Source organism: Vombatus ursinus, unplaced genomic scaffold, assembly GCF_900497805.2.
Source record: "Vombatus ursinus unplaced genomic scaffold, bare-nosed wombat genome assembly UNPS02014830.1, whole genome shotgun sequence".
NCBI lineage: Eukaryota > Metazoa > Chordata > Mammalia > Diprotodontia > Vombatidae > Vombatus > Vombatus ursinus.
In genome coordinates this window covers 48,774,468-48,794,630 of record NW_020954608.1, presented here as the reverse complement: position 1 = coordinate 48,794,630, position 20,163 = coordinate 48,774,468, and the positions used below count along the sequence as shown (strand labels likewise).

The 20,163-nt window shown below is 35.2% G+C and overlaps 1 protein-coding gene across 1 annotated transcript in view; it reads right to left on the bottom strand.

The window, feature by feature from the left end:
* SLC15A5 (solute carrier family 15 member 5) overlaps positions 1–20,163 on the bottom strand; it is a 134,930-nt gene that overhangs the window by 98,417 nt on the left and 16,350 nt on the right. The window contains exon 3 of the mRNA XM_027838583.1: positions 526–695. Within this exon, the coding sequence (XP_027694384.1) occupies positions 526–695 (170 nt within the window). The remainder of the gene's footprint in view (positions 1–525; positions 696–20,163) is intronic.

The window sequence follows — 20,163 nt, the reverse complement described above, 5'->3', positions numbered from 1 at the left end:
CCACATTTTAGAAAGGGCTCACTGATTAGCTCTGGAAATCATCCAAACAAGGGCAGTATTTTGAATAACTACCATGTGAATGAGTTGAAGGACGGGATATTTTGTTTGGAGAAAACTTAAGAGGGGAAATAACTGCTGTTTTTACGTTTTTGAAGGGCTGAATATGAAAGAAGAATTCAATTTGTTTGACCCCTGAGAGCAGAACCAAGATCAATGAATGGGTGCTGCAAAGAGGCAACTTTTATACTTGATATCAGGAAAACACTTTCCTATTAGAGCAGTGTAGTAGTGGAATGGGCTGCCTGGGGAGATGGTGGACTCTCTTCCTTTTATTAGAGGTGTTCAAGTAGCAACTCTATGTCCCTTTATGAGATATGTTGTAGTGCAAGTTCTTTTGGGAATATAGGTTAGACTGAAACAGATCTTTATCCCTAAAATTCTTCCAAACTCAAAAATTTTGTGATTCTGTGAAATGGCAAAAGTTGAAAAATAAAATGGTAATGTTCACAAAGGATATTCACCTACCTTTTTCTGGTTGGTAAATCAGTTCACTGTGTACCATGTGAACAGTAATCAGAGCCATAAGCATGGACATAAATGGGATAAGGAAAACAAAATTTCTGGCCACTGATTGCTGGACATAACATATTCCCAGAAAGGCAATAACTGCATTTAGATTCATCAGCCAATTGTACCTATAGTAAATGGAGAGACAAAAAAACAACATTCTAATGAGCCTATTTCAGGTTATAAATAGTCATGCTAATGTTTTTGCACATATTTGAGCTAAGAAGTGATTTAATCTGAAGGTTTAAAAGATTGTTTTCAAATACTAGGTCCACTAAGTGTATGGTGAGAGTATAAGACTTCAGTAACATAGAATTTTCTTCATATATTCAATAAACAGAATTCTAGCCTCATGAATATACATGCAGTTTTAAGGGGGTGTGTTTTCTCCTTTGGAAATGTTACTTAAGCAAACTCTTGATCCTGAAGGTTTCCTTGGTAGTGGTTCCCCCTTCACATCTAAGTTTATGTTTGGTGGGACAGAAAAAAAAGTAATAGAAAAGTCAGAAACATTGGTAAACAGAGTTGGAGGTAGCACAGTGGTAAAGGGCTGGGCGTGAAATCAGGAAGACCTGCATTCAAATCCTTCCTTAGACACTTAGTAGCTGTGTGACCCTAGGCCAAAAATTTAACCTCAGATTGCTTCAGCTTCCTCTTCTGTAAAAGGAGATAATAATAGCACCTACTTCCCAGAGTTGTTGTGAAATAATAATTGTAAAGTGCTTAGCATAGTGCCTGACATTTAATAAGTGCTTTGTAAATGTTAGCTGGCATTGTTATTGTTATTATTATTATTATTTCCAAATGCCCCAGAGTACCAGAATTAAACAAGAAGTAGACAGGACACACAAGGAAATGAGTGACCTTTGAAAACCATCCTTAATTTCTGCTTGTGAACTTTATAAACCAGTTTAACTAGGTAAATAGCCCTTTAAGTATTGTTTTGAGGAAAATTTCCAGGTTCTAGGAAAACTTCTTTGTCTAAAATATTCTCCCAAATGCTTGTTGTGGCACAAAATGAAATCACTAGAATTTCAAACTTTTAAAAAAAATCAAATCATAGAATTTTAGAGTTGGAAGGGTTTTCAGAGGACCTTTTTATGTGCCCAGGAGGAAAGATACCTCAAACCAGAATTTTCCAAACTATGGAGTGTGCTCTCCTGAGGGGATACAAGACCCTTTTGGTGAGGGGAAGAGATTGTGGAGTACAAAATTATGGCCCCAAATAATTAGAGATATTCAATCATCTCTATTACACATGTAGAGTGAGCATGTGTGTATTGCCAGTGTAAATTATGTGTGTCTACATGTATTTGTCTAGATGTGGCTTATAGGGAGGTTTGAATAGGTATTTCTAGTGTCTCCTTTGACCATTCATCTATGAGGAAGACTTTAAATTCATGCACTGGAGGGAGGGAAGAGATTGGCCTACTCTACTTTCCTCAGAAAGGAGGTATAGAACTAAAATTATATCTATCTTTCTCCATAAATATTGCCAGTTGAGGGGAAATAATTTCTAGGTTCTAGCTCTACTCTTGGTCACCACCCCTTTAACAGGGGAATCTCCTAGCTATATACACAAAGGATTGAGTTCTTTCCCACTAAATGTCAGTTGCACAAAGACCATCATACATAGTGAATACTAAATAAACTTATTTATCCAAGCCTATGGCAAACAGAAATCATAGAAGTTATACCAATTAGAAATATGCCAGTTATTGGATTCTCCCACTGGGAAAGAAGCAAAGGAGAGAGAAAAAGAAAGAGGGGGCGGGGGAGACACACACACACACACACACACACACACACACACACAAAGAGAGAAACAGAGAGAGAGAGAGAGAGAGAGAGAGAGAGAGAGAGAGAGAACCAATCTCAGCTAAGGTAAAATTCTCCAAAATATCTAATGCAACAAGATAGGAATAAGGACATGATCAGGGTGCTGGCTCCTCTATATGTCAACTTCTTCCCAGAAGAATTAAATAAACCTTCTACCCTGACTGAAATAGAAGGGGAAAATCTGCTTATTATTCATTTGACTGGTCCACCAAAACAATTTTCTTTTTTATTCTAAAGACCTAGATAGCTATAAACATAAATGGATAAGTAAGTATTCCATGTGCCATGGATAAATATGACCGATTTGGTTTTTCTTCATAGGAAAAAAAAAAGATTAATATACTTCTTGTGATAATATGTTGAAATAAGCATTTTGACCTGAACATCACATTATGTTTTGGCTGGAGGTAAAAAAAAGAGGCTTCTCTAATTTATCAAAGTGATAACAATTTTGCTACCATTCTTAATAGCTTATTTGTGTGAAATGTGATTTTTCTTCTATCAATGTAATAAAGATAAAATACTAATCTTCATTAGTGGTAGAAAAATAATTACGAGTAGAAACATTGAGAAACATGTTTTGAGAAACTACAATAAAAGACCTTATTTATCACATTCATATTATTATTGTTATTTTATATATTATAATTAAAATTACAAAAATATTTTATCAAGATCATCTTACACTATTTTATTGCATTTTAAAATATTTTTTGTGTTTCCACTGTCTGGTTGCCTCCACTAATAGCTTGTCAAGGATTATTTTGTAAGATGCTTGTAAACTCTTAGAGTTTGCTGAGAGTAGAGTTCTTTAAGATTGGACACTAAATGGGGAGATGTTATGTAGAAGGAGAGGTCAGAGGTTCATAGGACTGTAGCTAGTAGAGAACTAGTGTCTAAGCCTCTCATTTTATAAATGAGTTAAGTGCAGTACAGGAAAGTTAATCAATACATCAATCAACAGATATGTATTAATCACCTACTATATACCAGACAATGTACTAGGTGTTAGAGATAGAAAGATAGAAATGAAATAGTTCCTTTCCTGACCAAATGACTTAATGATTATCACAGAAAGTTATTGAGGCACAAGTATTAAGTGTTTCTACTATTATTATTTGTAATGATAACTAGCACAATAACTGATACTTTTATATCATTTTAATGTTTGTGAAACACTTCAAAAATTGTCTGCTTCGTAGAATAAGACCTAGATAGTTTTAAGCTTAAGAAGTCTTATTTTTCACTATTAATTCTCTCCCCATAATGTGGAAGTGAATAATAGGAAGAAGATGTGTACATCTGTTGGACAGGTGAGGAATGTGGGCTGGCTTAAATCCACAGAGTGACCAGGCATCTCTCCTCTGGTTCTTTTCAGGGACTGTGAGGGACTGTCTGATGTTGACTACTGCCAAGTGAAGATTGTGGCAAGATGGGGTAGGAACAAGATATTAGGAAATAACCGGAGCTCACGCTCCCAAGGCAGGGGCTGTGCTAGGCGGAGTTGTGGTGAACTGGGATGGGGGCTGGATATGGAGAAGTAACCGGAGCTCACGCTCCTGAGGCAGTGGGCAGTGCTATGTGGAGCTGTGATAAGCTGGGGAAGGAACAGAATATAAGAAAGTAGCCGGAGCATGTGCTCCTGAGGCAGGGGGCTGTGCCACGTGGGAGTGGGACTGCAGAGAACGAGTTCCTTTGTCTAGCCCCCTCCCTAGGTACAACGCTAACCCCAGACGCCTCCTTCCTGTGTCCTTCCTGACTTCCTGGGTCACGTATTTTCCCTTTGTGTAGCACTGACCCCAGACGCCTCCTCCCGGTATCTGGGCCCGACTTCCTGGGTCACGTACTCTCCCTTTGTCTATGCACTAATCCCAGACGCCTCCTTCCTGTATCCGGTCTTAGCCTCCTGCGTCACTTCTTCTCCCTTGGTGCGCTAAACTCAGACATCCCCTTCCGGTATCTGACCCTACAATCAATGACTAGTAGGCGGGCTGAGGAGGAGGGGCTAAGTAGGTACTTAAGGAACGGTCGTGGTCAGAGCTTGCTCTCTCTTTGCTCCTGCTCTCTTGCTCTGGCCTTCCTGCTTGGCCTTGCTGTGATGGCCTCTGAATAAAGCTCAGGTGTTGGCACCTCTTGGTCGGCTTGTCTCTGTGTGTTTATCCGGGTAGGCTCCGAAGACTGGTAAGTATGACTCTGACAGCCTGCTCCTTATAGGAGGAGAGTGCACGGCGCGGCCGGCACAAGGGACACTCCCTGTCCTTCTATGCTTGTACAGAGGTTCATTATTAAATAATTATGCAATCACAGCCCCATAGACCAGCACTTTTTAAACTGTGGGTCATGACCACATGTAGAGTCATAAAAAATTTGGCAACAGTAAAAAGTTTCTGAATGAGCAGTGACCAAAAATTAATTAAAAATCAAACACATAATGCGTCCAAAGTGTTTCTGACAGCATTTGCCTGTGTTGCATCACATAACATCACTACAGCCTTGATTCTGAACACAAAGCATGCACACTTTGCACTGTGCATGCCCTCAGGCCACACAACACTAACCAATGCTGCTGAAATGCAAAAAGGAGTCACGAGTGGAAAAGTTTAAGAAGCCCTGCTTAGACCATAACTGTGGCACAGCTAGTGAGAAGTAAATAAATATCCTCACCTGTTTCCATAAATTATTCATTTATTCCTTGTCACATTGCTCTACCATTTCAAAAGTGGCATAGCAAAAGTCTCTAGTTTACTGCTAAACAATTCTGGTATTACCTTTAATCTGATTTCTCACTTTTCAACAATATTTACAGACTTGTCTCTTCAGTTTGATTGCCTTACTGACACAATGTCCTCATTTTTATCTCCCTGTCTTTGGTTGTGTTGTTTTCACCATCTCCTAAAAAATACGCTTTTTACTCTCCTTTGTCTACTCAAAGACTACCTACTCCTAAGACGTAGGTCAAGTTTCTCCTCAATATTTTTATTTCATTGATTTCATTTGAATAATCATTTAGCATCTACTATGCACAAGATATTTTTTTCTAGCCTCCTCCTTCAAGAAACTTTACACAATTGGTCTAGTAAACATCAGCTACCTCCAGAACTTTGAGTTTGTCACACATTTTAATAAGTAATTGTATGTTGTCTTCTATTTTTGTTTCAGTTATATTATTTTCCCTAAATGGATTGAATGTAATGTCCTTGATATCTGGGATAATTTTTCTTATATTTTCTGTATCTATCAAGATCTAACACTGTGATGGGCACTTAGTAGGTATTCTGTTATTTCTTGTTGATTAGTTAGTTGATGAGACATTTGGGATATTATATGGAATTGGCTAAGAGTTGGCTTAGGAAAATAATAATCTTTTACTGTAATTCTGTTAGTAAAGGAATGTTTGACACATTGTAGGTGATGCAAAGTAGAAATTTTATAAGGTTTCTGGATGAAGTTCTTAGCCTCAGGTCATCCTTTAATGCTGCTGTAAGCTAATGAGTTGTGACTACAGGTAAGGTTAACTGAGGAACTGAGGGGAACATTGAACTAGAAATCATGATATATTTCTTTCAAGTTTTTGGAAATAATTTTATTTAAAAGTGAGTATTGTTCAGAAAATTCAGGAAGATATTTTGTGAATCTTCAATGAAATATATGTTTTTGTAAATTTAAACTGTTCTAAAGATGGTTGAGGAAACTTGCTGTTATCCAAACACTTTAATTTTTTTTAAGAACAGTCAGTAAAGGAGAAGGAACTTACTATTTTTCCTAACTGGACTGAGGAGAGTATACAAACATGAAGTAAAAAGTGGCAAGAGCAGGCATCTAATGGACCTCACTCTTATCTAAGTCAGACAAAGGAGAGTTGAAAACACAGACACTAACATACACAAACACAATAAGAATTTAGTGCATAATTACATTAAACTTAAAAGTGAGACAGGAAGGTAAACTTGGAGAGGGAATGATCTTAAAAGGAAAACCAACTTGAAAATCATGTGGACCATAAAGGATGGATTAGAAAGAGAGAAAAAAAAAAGTTTTAGGAAAGAGATCAGTCTGGATTTGATGAAGAGAAGAGGGAGAGAGTAGGGATATATGATTTCGATTATATATTACTAGTGTTGGTCAGATTCTGTAGTTTTTTGATTAGCATCTTATTTAAATATTTTGTATTTTGTTGTACAATATTCACCAGGGATGTGAATTTATAGCTCTTTCTTTGATTGTTTTCTCCATAATTTAGTCATTGGAACTGCATTTGTTTAGTGAGAAGAATTTGTCAGAGGATTGTATTTTCAGTTACTGAAACCAATTTGGAATATATCTCTTAAAACATTTGGTATAATTTTCTTATAAACCTAACAGGACCAAGTGTCTTTCCACCTCCTTGGCAACTCACTTAAGCTCATTCAATTTCTCTTTCTGAGGTGAGAATGAATTGTTTGTTAATTTTGGTGGTGGTTTTTTGGGGGGGAGTAATGATCCCTTTCCTTTAAATTCTTGGTTTTGCTAACATGTGTGTCCTAATAATTATTTAAATTTTTTTCTATCACTTGTGATTTCATTCTGTCAAGTATTTCCTATGGTAGTTTGATTTTTCCCCTAGTTTTCTTTCATGCAGATTAAAGGTTCATTTATATTACTACTATTATTTTTGCTTCAGTTTTTGGTGCTTACTTTTTCATTTATTCTCTTTAAATTAAATTTTATTTTCATATCTACATTTTCTGTCTTTCCTCCCTCACTCCAACTGAAAAACAAACTCCCAGTTAAAATACCTATAGTTTAAAAAAAAACTTCCTACGATAGCCAGATCAAAAAAAAAAAAAAACCAACAACAAACAAACCAGTCAATCTGTACTTTGAGTATATTATTTGTTAGTTAGCAGGTAGGTAGCATGTTTCACCTTGAAACCTCTGGAATTGTGTTTGATCATCATGTTGGTTAGAATTCCTAAGTCTTTTAAAGTTGTTCATTTTCACCATATTCCTCATGTACAAATTGTTCTCTTGGTTATGCTCATTTCACTCTGTATCACTTCATACAAGTCTATCCAAGTTCTCTGAAATTATCCCTTACATCACTTATTACAGCAAAATAATCTTCCATCATATTTATATACCATAACATATTTAGCCATTTTCTAATTGATGGACACATTCTTTTCTCATACCCCAGTTTCTAATTTTTAGCCACTGCAAAAAGAAGTGCAGCATTTTTGTATGCATGAGTCTTTTTTCTCTTTCTCTTTTTGGGGTATGTATCCAGTAGGCCAAGAAAAAATACTTTAAAGGGGCAATAAGAAGATAGATCTCATGGCACAGATGAAATAGAGTGCAGTTCCTATAGAGAGAGGTCTCTACACAGAAGAAGTCCTAGTGATACCAGGCCTAAATGTAGATTTTGTCATATAGGTTAAGAAGAAAATGAAGCAAGAGGAAAGCTTCATATATTTAATGCCAAAAAGGAGACTGTACATTATAAGTGCTTGTCATTCTCTTCTGGCACAGTTCAACCCACAACAACATCAAGAGAAGAATTTGGTAATTTGATATTAAATGTCCTTAAAAAGATTAAGCGAGGAAAATGAATGAAGTGTATATTCTGTGGCCAGTTTGTTGCTATTGGATGTGAAAAAAAAGCTTGTGTTAAGACTTACCATTACCAATGTGCATGCTAATATGACAAAGCTAAATGTACTGAAAATATGTCACAATGGATTTATAAACTATACTGTAAAAATCATAGTGAGAATGATGAATGAGGTGAAGAAGATGAAGAATGAGAAAGCAAAAGCTTGGGAAAAGTAGAAAGTGATCATAGTGGCTTCCCTCAACAGCAACTCAGTGGAAAGTAGGTTCAAAGGACAGAAAGTTAGAAAACTGGGAATGAATAAGGCATCCATAACTGCTATTTTTTTCACTGTTTTTTTTTTTAAATCAGAAGGGGTTAGGAACTTTCTACTGCCTGACACTACTAGATTTTTCATGGAGCTGCCTAAGATGTTCATGTGTGTGAGCCTTCAATAAATGGCAGTTTTATTTGTTGATATTATGTAGTTTGTAGTCTTCAGTGTCTGGAAAAAAATAGAAACACAATGATATGTACAGTGTCAAAAGTGAAGGCAGACATTGAAATGAACTAAACTCTATTTCTGTACTGAATAAAATTCTAAAATCTGGAATGTTTAAAAAAAAGTCAAAAAGTCAAAAGTCTGCATAATTTAGTAGCTCTTGGAGAATAGTTCCAAATTGCTTTCCAGAATGGCTCCATGAACAACAGTGCTTTAATGTATCTGTTTTCTGACAACCCCTTCAGTATTTTTTCTTTTTTCTTTTTTTGGCCTGCTGTGACAATCTGATGGATTGTGCTTCTTTTAAATTTGCTAATCTGTTGATATTAAAGATTTTTTAAACATTGTGTGCTGTTCATTAATTCTTACTCTTTCAATTATGTTAATTTCCATTTTTAGAGGTACAATTTTCCCTTTGAGGATAGCCATAGTAGCATCCCAAAATTTTTTGTAACTGGTTTTGTTTCTAATCATCCTCTTTTACCACTTCTTCATGTTTCTTTGATGTTATTTGATTCATTTTTAGGATGTTAATACATAATCTCCTTTTAGAGCTATATTTTTTACTTATTTTTCTGAATTCTTCATTATTTCTTTTTGGGTCTTAGTCAGTCAATCCATCAATTAACAAGCATTTATTAAATGTTTACTATGTGACAGACATAATGCTAGGCACTAAAGACACAAAGATAGACAAAAACATTGCCCTTGTTCTCAAGGAGTTCACGTTCTAATGGTGTGGGAAAAGGATATGCAAACAAGTGTATGCATTCAAGATATTTATCTATATCTATATCTAGAGATATGTCTTCAGATCTAGAGCTGTGTGTGTATATATGTGTATATGCATACATATATACACACATAGATACATGGATATATATATGTATAGATATATGTATATATAGATAGATGATATACATACAGAACATACATGGCTCTCATATATCTATGCTTATATATGTGTACACTTACACACTATATATATATATATATATACACATACATATAAAATTGAAAGCAATATCAAAAAGAAGGAAATACAAGTGGGGGTGAGGTTGGGGAGAGAAAAAGAAAGTCCTTGAGAAGTAGATAGTGTTTCATCTGAATCAAGAAGGAAACCAGGGAAGTGAGGCAACAGAGGTGAGGAAATAGAACATTCAGTTATGGGAGATAGGCAGTAAAGGGTGATAGAATTGGGAGATAGAGTGTGGTATATGAAGAACAGAAAATAGAAGAGTGTAACTGGATTGTAGAGGATGTAGCAGAGTCAAATATAATACAACAAGAAAGGAAGGAATGGAATAGGTTAAAATGGGCTTTAAATGCTAAAAAGAACATTTTATATTTATTCTTGATGGAATAGGGAGCTACTAGAGTTGATTGGTTAGAAGGTGGGGGTGACATGGTCAAACCTGTGCTTTAGGCAAATAACTTTGGCAGCTAACGGGAGCATGAATTTGAGTGGAAGAGATATTTGGCTGGTTAAGAAGTTATAAAACAAATTCAATAGTGCACCTGAGAGTTGATAAAGGACTGTACTAAGGTGGTAGCTGTGTGAATGAAGAGAAAGAAAATTTACTAGAGTTCTTGTAAAGGTAGAAATGACAAGATCTGACAACAGATTGCATACATAGGGTAAATGAGACAGAGGCGTCACGAATGATGTTAAAATTATGAGTCGGGGTGACTGAGTCCTCTCAGTCCTCTCTTTGGTGGTGTTTTTCACCAAAATACAGAAGGAAGAGTGGAGGATTTGGAGACAAAGATAGTGAGTTATGTTTTGGACATACTAAGTTTGAGATGCTTATGGAACATCAAATTCAATCTGTCCAAAAGACAATTGGTGATGCAGGACTGTAGTACAGAAGAGAGACAACATATATACACACATACACACATACACACACATCTGGGAATCACATGAATAGAACTGATAAATGAACATGGGAACTGATAAGATCACCAGATAAAACAGAATAAAGGGAAAAGAGAAGGGGGCCTAGAACAGAGCCTTGGAGGGGCAGATATGGTTTGTGGACATGACCTAGTTGAAGATCCAGCAGAGAAGACTAGGGAAGAGCCATCACCTAGGAAGGAGGAGGACTAGAAGAGAATAGTGTTATAAAAAAACAACAACAACAACAACACCTACAAGGGAAATCTTTCCTGGCTCCACTCCTTATTCTCCAGTCTCCCCCACCTCTACCACAGCAGCCTTTTCAATCTGGAAGATACTTCTCCTGTGGTCCCATTCTCTATTTAGTGAGTTCCTCCCTGGAACCACCATTTGAATAAGTACCTGTTAGCTATGTTCACCTTTTTCCTGAAGCTCTGTACTTTTTAACATTGTCCCCACATGTACCTTCTTCAACATGCCTGGTTTTCAGCTCTTTCTCCATTAGAATATAAGGTCCTAGAAGGGCAGTGGCTGTCTTTCCAATTGCTTTTATTTTCTCAGCACTTAGCAGAATACCTGGATCGTAAGTGCTTGGATAGATAAATACTTTATCTATCCATCTATCTATTCACCTATCTATCCATCCACCCACCCTTCTACAGTTATCATTCCACATCATGACTTTCTCCATTGTAGTTTTGATATGTTTCAGATCAGCATAAAAAATTAAATGGGAATTTTTGGGGAATTTTGTGGAAGTCATAGACAACATGTGAAGGCCAGCAGATGACACAGAAAAAGTTTAGAAACTCAGAAATGCATAAAATATATGTATAGTATTGCATAATATCAAAATATTTTGTCTTTTAATACCATAATAATTCAGACTTCTTTTCTGATTTGAAGGGAGGGCCAAAAATTTTACACAGATATTCTAGATCTGTACCCCTAATCCCTATAATATGGAGGGATTAATCATATTTGGATAACAGGATATCTAGGAAGAGATGTTGGTCAAAAATACCAAAGACTTTGGAGAGGCCAAGAAGGATGAGGAATTTTAAAAGACAAATTAAGAGACTTTGAAAAATAATTAATTCAAATATTATATTTCTTGCCAAAATAGGGAAAAAGAGATACTACTGAACTCATGCTAAAAGACAAATATCTTGATACCTAAATCAAGAGATATTAAAAAAACTTTAGAGACTAATAGCTCTAATAAATATTGATGAAAAAGTTTTAAGAAATTAAGAAAGAAGTTGAAGTGACATGTTAAAAAGATTATATACTATGTCCACATTGGGTTTATACTAGAAAAGCAGAATTGATTTAATAAGGAAAATCGTAAACATCATAGACCATATTAATTTAAAAATAATAAAATTGTGTGATTATTTCAATAGAGGCAGAAAAGCTTTTGACAAGATACAATATTAATTTATGGTTTTTTTAAAAAAAACTAGCTTAGCCACAAATATACCTTTACTTAATATGCTAAAAGTTATCTATCTAAAACTAAGAACTAGCATGTAATGATGAAACACTAAAGGCTTTACCACTGAGATCAACAATAAGGCAAAAGTGTCCATTGTCTCTTCTATTATTTGCTATAAAAATTAATTGAGGGAACAAGCATAGGCAAAGAGAAAATAAATTAACAATCCTTGCAAATAATATGATGCTTTGTTTAGAGAGCCCTGGGGATTCAATTAAAAATTAGTTGAAATAATAGCTTCAGTAATGTATCAGGATATAAGAGAAATCCACAACAAAGATCAATTTTTTTGTTTTGCCAACAAAACCCAACAAGAAGAAAATAGAAAGAGAAATTCCATTAAACAAATCTTCAGAATGTATCACATATCTGGGATCTGACTTAAGAAAACACATACAAATGTTATATGAATATAATTAGAAAACACTATAGAAATGAAATTTCAGAGAGATTTTAATTGCACATAGTGTGGTTATCCCATTACATTTTTAAAAAATTATTTTGGTTATCCCATTATGTTAAAATAACTATATTACCTAAATTAATTTATATATTCAGTGTCATAAGTTGCAAAAGGGTTACTTCACAGAACTATAAAAATAATAACTAAATTAATCTTAAGCAACAAAAGTTGAAAAATTTCATGGGAAATACAGGGAATAAAAATATGAGGAAGAAATCAGAACTATATTTCACACAATACTACAAAGCAGCAATTGTCATAACAATTTGTGTTGGTTAAAAAGTAGGAAAAAATTGACTAGTGAAAGAGATTAGGTGCACAAGATACAGAAACAATGGAACATAATAGAACAGGATTTGGTAATTTTCTGCTAAGACTAAGATTTCAACTCCTGGGGTAAATAGTCTGGAAGAAATTAGCTTACTGCCAATATCTTACACCTTTTATGACACACAGTAATCTTCTAATAGATACATGACCCAGAGGTAAAAGATCTTCATAAACAAAAAGAAGAGGCAGGAAGTGATACCTTTCACAATCATGACTAAGGGAAAGCCTTGATCAAGCAAGGGAGAGAGAGATCACAGGAGATATAAATGGAAAATTTTCATGAAATAAAATGGATTTTGTGGGTAAAAACTAAATCAATGCAGTTAAAATGAAAAGAGAAGCAGTTATACATGAAAAAAATCCATGAAAAATTTCTTGGATAAAGGATTGATATACAAGATATTTAGGGAACTGACACAGAATTTGGGTTGAAGTCTTTCTAAATCCAAGCAACTGCCTAGTAAGGAAGTAATGATCACTTACAACCAACACAGCTTCATCAAAAAAAGTCACGAAAAGCTAAACTTAATACTCATTTTAAGACAGTGTTTTTTTTCTTATTTAGTATTTTATTTTCCCCCAGTTACATGTAAAAACAATTCCCAACATTTGCCTTTAAAACTTTGAGTTCCAAATTCTCTCCCTTCTGCCCTCCACCACCCCACCTCCAACTGAGAAGGCAATCAATTTGATATAGGTTATACATGTGCAGTCATGCAAAATATTTCCATTGTGAAAGAAAATATAGACTCCTCTCAAAAAAACTCAAGAAAAATAAAGTAAAATAAAAAAGTATGCTTCAATCTGTATTCAGAAGACAGTGTTAATTAAGTTAGTAGATCAGGAAACTTCTGTACATGAATTTTACCAATATTTTAGCAAAGTGTTTTTTTTTTTATAGAGTCTTAATGTTAGTCTCTGTAGAAAAGATAGGGAAAAGTAGGATAGATAAGAGTGTAATCAAATGGATTGAGAACTTTTGAAGGAGTCAAAAAAATCATCATCATAGGTGTACACAGAGTGTGGATCAGGTGTGCTGGCACACTGAGTCTAGGTTCTTCACCTTACTTTGTTTAGCATGATGTGATTCCATGTCATTGGGATGAGAGGGGGGAAGAAATCTCCTGTGGACTTCCCCAAGGATCTGTAAATAGGCCTGTGCACTTAGATAAAACTAAAGATAGTATGCTTATCAAATTGGCAGATGACACAAAGATGTGAAAGATAGCTAACACATTGGATGACAGAGTTAGTGGCCATTCAGGGCCAAATTTAATAAGATGACATTTAATAATAACAAATATGAAGTGTCATTTCTTTCTTTATGTTTTAGTCAAAAGAACATTCTGTTCTTTTCATAAGCACAAGATGGGGCAAGCATGGCTAGACAGCAGTTATGTCAAACTCAATATGAATTTACCAGTGTGATATGATGGCCAAAAAAGCTAATTTGATTTTTGGACTACATTTAGAGAGGCATAGTTATAAGGAATAGGAAAGTGATACTTCAATTGTAGTCTGCCCTGGTCAGATCCATTGGAAGTGTAGTGTTTGTTTCTGGGTACAACATTTTAGAAAGGGGATTTTTTTTATTTGGAGACTATCTTAAAGATGACATCCAGTATGGTGAAGAACCTTAAGTCCATGGCAAATTAACATCAGTTGAAGGAACTTAGGATAATTAGGGAAGAGGAGAAAAAAGAAGAAGAAGAGGGATATAATAGAACTCTTCAAGTAACTGAAAAGTAGTCAAGTTAGGTCAACAAGTATTTGTTAAGATCTTTCTGGTCTTAGAGGGGGAAAACTAGAAGACATACTGGAAGCATGAGTAGAAGTTGCAAAGAGGCAAATGTGTACTTGATGTCAGTAACATGTCTGTAGAAGTCAGATATCCTCAAGTGAAATGGGTAGGCAAGGAGTAGCAGACTCCTGCTCACTGAAGGTCTTCAAGAAAAGACTGGATGATAACTCTGGGGGCATATTGTAGAAGAGATTCTTTTTTTTCCAGATGTGTATTGGTTGATATTTGCTATATTGGTATTTGCTGAGAAATCTGACCAGATACCTTCCTGAATCAAAGCTTTATATTAAATCCACTACTCTAAAACTGATAAAAAATAATTCTTGTGATAAGCAAGCCTTTCTGAGTCTCATTTCCACTGCCTATTTGAACTTATTATTAGTAATTTTAAAGCCAAACAGTCAATAAACATTTATTAAGTATTAGCTATATTCCAGGCACTATACTAAGTGTTGGGGATACAAATACAAATAAAAAGAAAGACATTCCTTGCCCTCAAGAGCTTATAATCTAATGGAAGAAAACAACACACAAAGGGAAGCTTAAAGTGAGTGGGAGGGGAATGGGAGAAGAAAAGGTACTTGGTATGGAGGGTGTGACTGAGAATTCCAAAGAAGTCCAAAATCAGTGTAGCTGGTGGGAAATAATGGAGAATAACTGTACAAAACTCCTCCTTAAAAAGAGGCCTGGAGCCTGTGGTTCTGTCCTCTAGTCAGAAGGTCCAATCAGAGGGGCAGGGGGTATGAATTCAATCTTGAAAGATAATAAAATTTCCCAATGATGAATTTCCTGGGGAAGGAAAGCATTTTCGAGAGCTCTAAAGAAGTCCAAAAACAGGGTATCTGGTGTGAAATGTGGAGAAAAAGAACGTGTCATTTTTTTGTGTATGTTTGTTTGTTGAAACAGGCCACCCATGATGATCTTTGGAATTCTTTAATACATATTTAAAGGAAGGTTGTTATTTTTTCCCCTGATATCATTAGAAATCAGTGGGTAACAAAGACAAGTGGGCTATTTCCACACTAGACCATAGTATTACTGTGCAATTTACAAAACCAGAATATCTTGCTTCAAAAGTAAGCAATGGTGGGGAAATAATCCAAGAAGGCACTTTGTGACTTGCCAAGGTGGTAACATTAAATTGTCTAGGAACAGTCAGAGAAATGTGCAATGACTCATTTTATTTTGGTCTGACAGTTGTTGTTTATTTTAGAATAAGCATTTTTCTCTCATAATTCTACTTTATGAAATACTCTAGCAGCTAAAATTTAGAGCAAGAGAAGGGTTATAATCTTTAAAGTCCTTCCTTCTAAATTTTTCAGCAGAATGGATTAGGTTTACACTTTAATGAAAGAGGATTATTGAGTTTGGTCTAGGGAATGAAAGGTTGAAATGAATTTTTAAACCTTATTTTATGATTTTTGATTTTGAAAACCTTGCAGTTGTTTCTCTTTCACTCCTTTCTCCTTATTTTCTCTTTTTTATTTCCTTCTTTGTGATTGCTGTGGGCTTTTTTAGTTGTCCTCCTTTTCCCACTGACTGTCTCAGTAGCCTTGAACTCTAAAGTCCTATAGTTAGTCCCCTCATGAAAATAAAAACTATTGCAAGCATCCAGAGCCTAAAAGCCTTTCCTAAGAAGACAAATCAGACAAGTCAAATGAGAAGTTTAATGTATTCTGTCTCTTTTCTATTTCCATTTTGGTTCGATTTTCATGGGTGTGTGTGTTTGGGGAAGAATTCTGAAGGAATTTCCTGCAGGATTGTGTTCACATTACCCTTTTGATGTGAGAAGGCCAAAGAAGAAAGTATTTGGTTTTAGGAAGGGAGGATATAGCATTGTTGGTGTGGATAGAATGCCAATAGAATTTTAGTGGGGCTATTTTTGTTGAAAGATATTTTTGGGATGCAGCTCAGAATGTAAGCCTAAGGATATTATTCTAAAGATAAAACTAGATGATATTAAGGCAAGGAGGCAAATTTGATGTCACAGTCATTATTTTGACTTGGCAGGATGAGAGCCATGACTAGAATATGGCTCTGTGAGGGCAGACCTCATTCAAAAGAAACAGGATAGGCAAAATGGAAAGGCTGAGATGGAATAGTATTGTAAATTATCAAGATATTTTAGGGAAGTCAGGTTTAGGAGAAACATTGTAGAAGGCATCTGGGTGAAGATCAACAGAAGCAGAAACAAAAACAATATTGCCTACCACACAGAGGAAAAAAAGAAGCATAAGTCTGAGAAATAGATGATAAGCTTGACTTTGAATCGCCATATGGTAATGATGAGGGACTTCAATTATATCACATTTACTAGAGCTCTCTGACAAAAGTAGATCTAAAAATGTATTGATTTATCTTAATGGTAATTTTAATCCTTCAAAAGGTAGAGAAACCATCCTGGAAATTATTACACTAGATGTTTACCAACAAAGACAAACTGGTTGTTGGGGAAGCAAATGATGGGAACTTTGGAGGGAAGTAACCACACTATCTTAGAACTTATGAAAGAGAAAAGAATGGGCATACAATAGTTTGACATTCACCTTAAAATTGAGGAGAGCATGTTTCAAAGCATTCAGAAGAAGGATAAGTAGATTCTATGGACAGAAATTATGCAGTAGAAGTCAACTCAAGAGGGATGGAAAGTTTGAAGGAAAAAAATTAAGAAATAATTCCAGTGAGGCAAAGGGGGATGGGGTGGGCAAGGAGATCAAAATGTACATACATATAATTCACTTGTCATCTTAGAGTTTTAAGAAGACATGTAGAAATTGAAAGTGTGACTAACAGGATAAATATGCAATGGAGTCTCCATTATTCATAAATTATCATTACTGTGTGCCCAGAAATAGCAGAAGAGTGCTCATGGGAATGCTGTAGAGCACAAGAAATAGTTATTCTTTATGGACTATTTCCTTGACTTTTTGTAAGAAATTTTCTAATAGTTTTATAATCTAAGCAAAAAAATAACATAATAGCTGACATTTCTCTGGGAAAAAAAGACTAATGAGTTTAAGCTCCTTGCAAGTAAGGATTGTTTCTTTTATCGTACAAAGTGTCCCAAAAGTCCTTACTGCACAAAATTTTTGGGACATATTTGTGTCTCCGGTGTCTGACACATAGTAGGACTTTAATTAATGCTTGTTGATTGATAAAATATTCATTCCAAGAGATTTGCAGAAAGAGTAAGTAATGCTTGTCAGGGATGCTCTAAGCATTTGAAAAGCCAGAGATATTGCTTGGCATAGGGGAGATAATGACCTTGCTTATTGAGTTTAGCTTTGTCTCTGTACCCTTCTACTATCTACAGGAGAAAAGGAGTTCTGGAATTAAGACCTCAAAGTCCAAGGTCCTGACACTTTTGGTAGGAGATTATACCTTACATGAAAAATGATCAGGCATAGTCTTGACATCAGAGATTAAAACTGGGAGACATATAAAATTCTTATCTTAAACTGAGATGTCTGACAGACATTGAAGGAAACTGAGTTCACAGAAAAGATGAACATTGAGGTTACTAATTAGCTTGGAGGGAGGACTTGACTATTGATTTGAATATGAGGGTTAAAGAGAGAGAAAATTCATCATCTTGAGGTTTGTGAACCTTGATTATTGGAAGAATTGGGTTCTCTCAACAGAAATAGGACAGTTTGAAAGTGGGAGCAATTTGGTTATATGAGTGGTGAGATAATGAGTTCTGTTTTGGAATGTTGAGTTTAGGATGACTATGGTGCATCCATTTGGAAATGTCTAATACACAATTGATGATGTGAAATTGGACTACAGAAAAACAACTAGAGATGCATATGTAGATATAGATATGGGAGTGATCTACAAAGAAATAATAACCAGGTCTATTGAAACTATTGAGGCCACAGAGAAAGGTTTTAAAGATAGAAAAAGGAACTTGGACAGAGTTTTGAGGAATCATTCATGGCTAGTCTTAGTTATACCAATTGTGATTTAACAGAGGAGAATGAGATAGAGTATTTAGATAGATAGGAAGAGAGCTAGAGGAGATCAGTGCCACAAAAGCTGAAGGAGAAGAGAGTATTCTGGAGGAGGGGGTGATAACCAGTTTCAAAGGGGCAGAGACTACTGAGAAAATGGATACTAGATATCACAATTAAGATGTGATAAATTTGGAGATAGTTTCAGTTGAGTGGTAAGGTCAGGAATCAAAGTACAAGGGGTTAAAATGTCTAATTCTGTCTTCCTCAGGTCTCAGTGGTGTACAGGAATCTAGAATGTTGGGGACTTCATTTCTTGAGTCACTTCCAGAAATGCCAACTTATTGTCCTCCACATTTGCCTTTGCCCAAGATAAAGTTCTCCTTGTCTGGTTCTGGTTCTGGTTCTATTCTTTCTAAGGAGTTTCTGCAGTAGGGAATTTGGCTTATTATTATTTAGCATTATTAAAAGGCAATCATTTTGTGTCTGATCAATTAGGAAGAGAACTATTCATTCCAGTTATTCCATTTCTTTCTTGGTTTACTGACAGGGAACTGACAACAGTTTCTCTTCTTAATTGATAAGCCGCAAAATGACTTTTTTTAATAGTGCTAAATAATAATAAGCTATATTTTCCTAATGCAAAAATTCCTCCTAAGAATAAAATGAGTAATTTTAGAAGCCAGGTTAACTCTTTCAGGTCATTAAGTTATCATTTGCTCAACCACTTGTGGGTATCCTAAGTGTTACCATTATGGTCTGTGTTAATGTACCCCAAATCAGTCCCGTGTATTAGATTTCACACTAGGTGAGTGTAAGTTATTAATTTTATTTTAATGTAGACTTGAGTCCCTAAGCTTCAGTTATTTTTCATTTACTAGCAAAGAACTCAAGAAACTATGGATATTGACTTCAAAGTTTTGGAAATGTGTATCTTTGGGCCTCTGGAGACTCACATCACTGTAAACTATCACACTGATTCCTTACATCAACTTACAAAGTGATATAACTTCAGGATGCTATCTAATGATGAGAAAGTAGCACAGGATTCTACTCTCAGAGTCTGTAATGAGATTAAGAAATAATAAAAACCCAAATTTGAATTATTCATCTTATGGTTGTAATTGAATGTCCTGGATACCACACAGCTGGAAAAATTCATTTTCACCTCATTCCCTACCCTGCTATTTCCAAAGCCCCTTCCACTCCCTAAAGAAGTAGTTCATTCATATTAAGTCTCCTTTGTAATCAACACTGAGAAATGTCACTTTGATTAAACACAACTTTGAATGACTAAGACCACAGTATAATAAATTCTCCAGAGCTATCTTTCAGAACAACTGATTGCTCTCCAGTCTTAATCCTCCAGAGTCTTATTTAATCAAAATGATGTTGCTAATTAAGGATTAAAACCTCCAAATAGAGTTTAAAAAAAGAGAAGGATTTTTCTTTCTCCTTTGGGTAGGTCAAGGAGGCAGAATCTGCTATAAGGAAATGAATAGTCCCTCACACCCCTAGTAAAACTGCATTATTCTCTGACATTTGGATTTAATCCAAAACAGGCTTGAGTGCTTTGTAATATTAACATAATTGAAAAGAATGAGTCTAACTTGGAAAGCTACATCCACAAAGGCAAGATTTGTTCTAAAATTTCTCACTTATTTTGTATGTAGGGTTACCTAGTTTAAAATTATATGTAATAGATGCACATCAAGTTGCTCATAATGGAGGACTCCTGCTC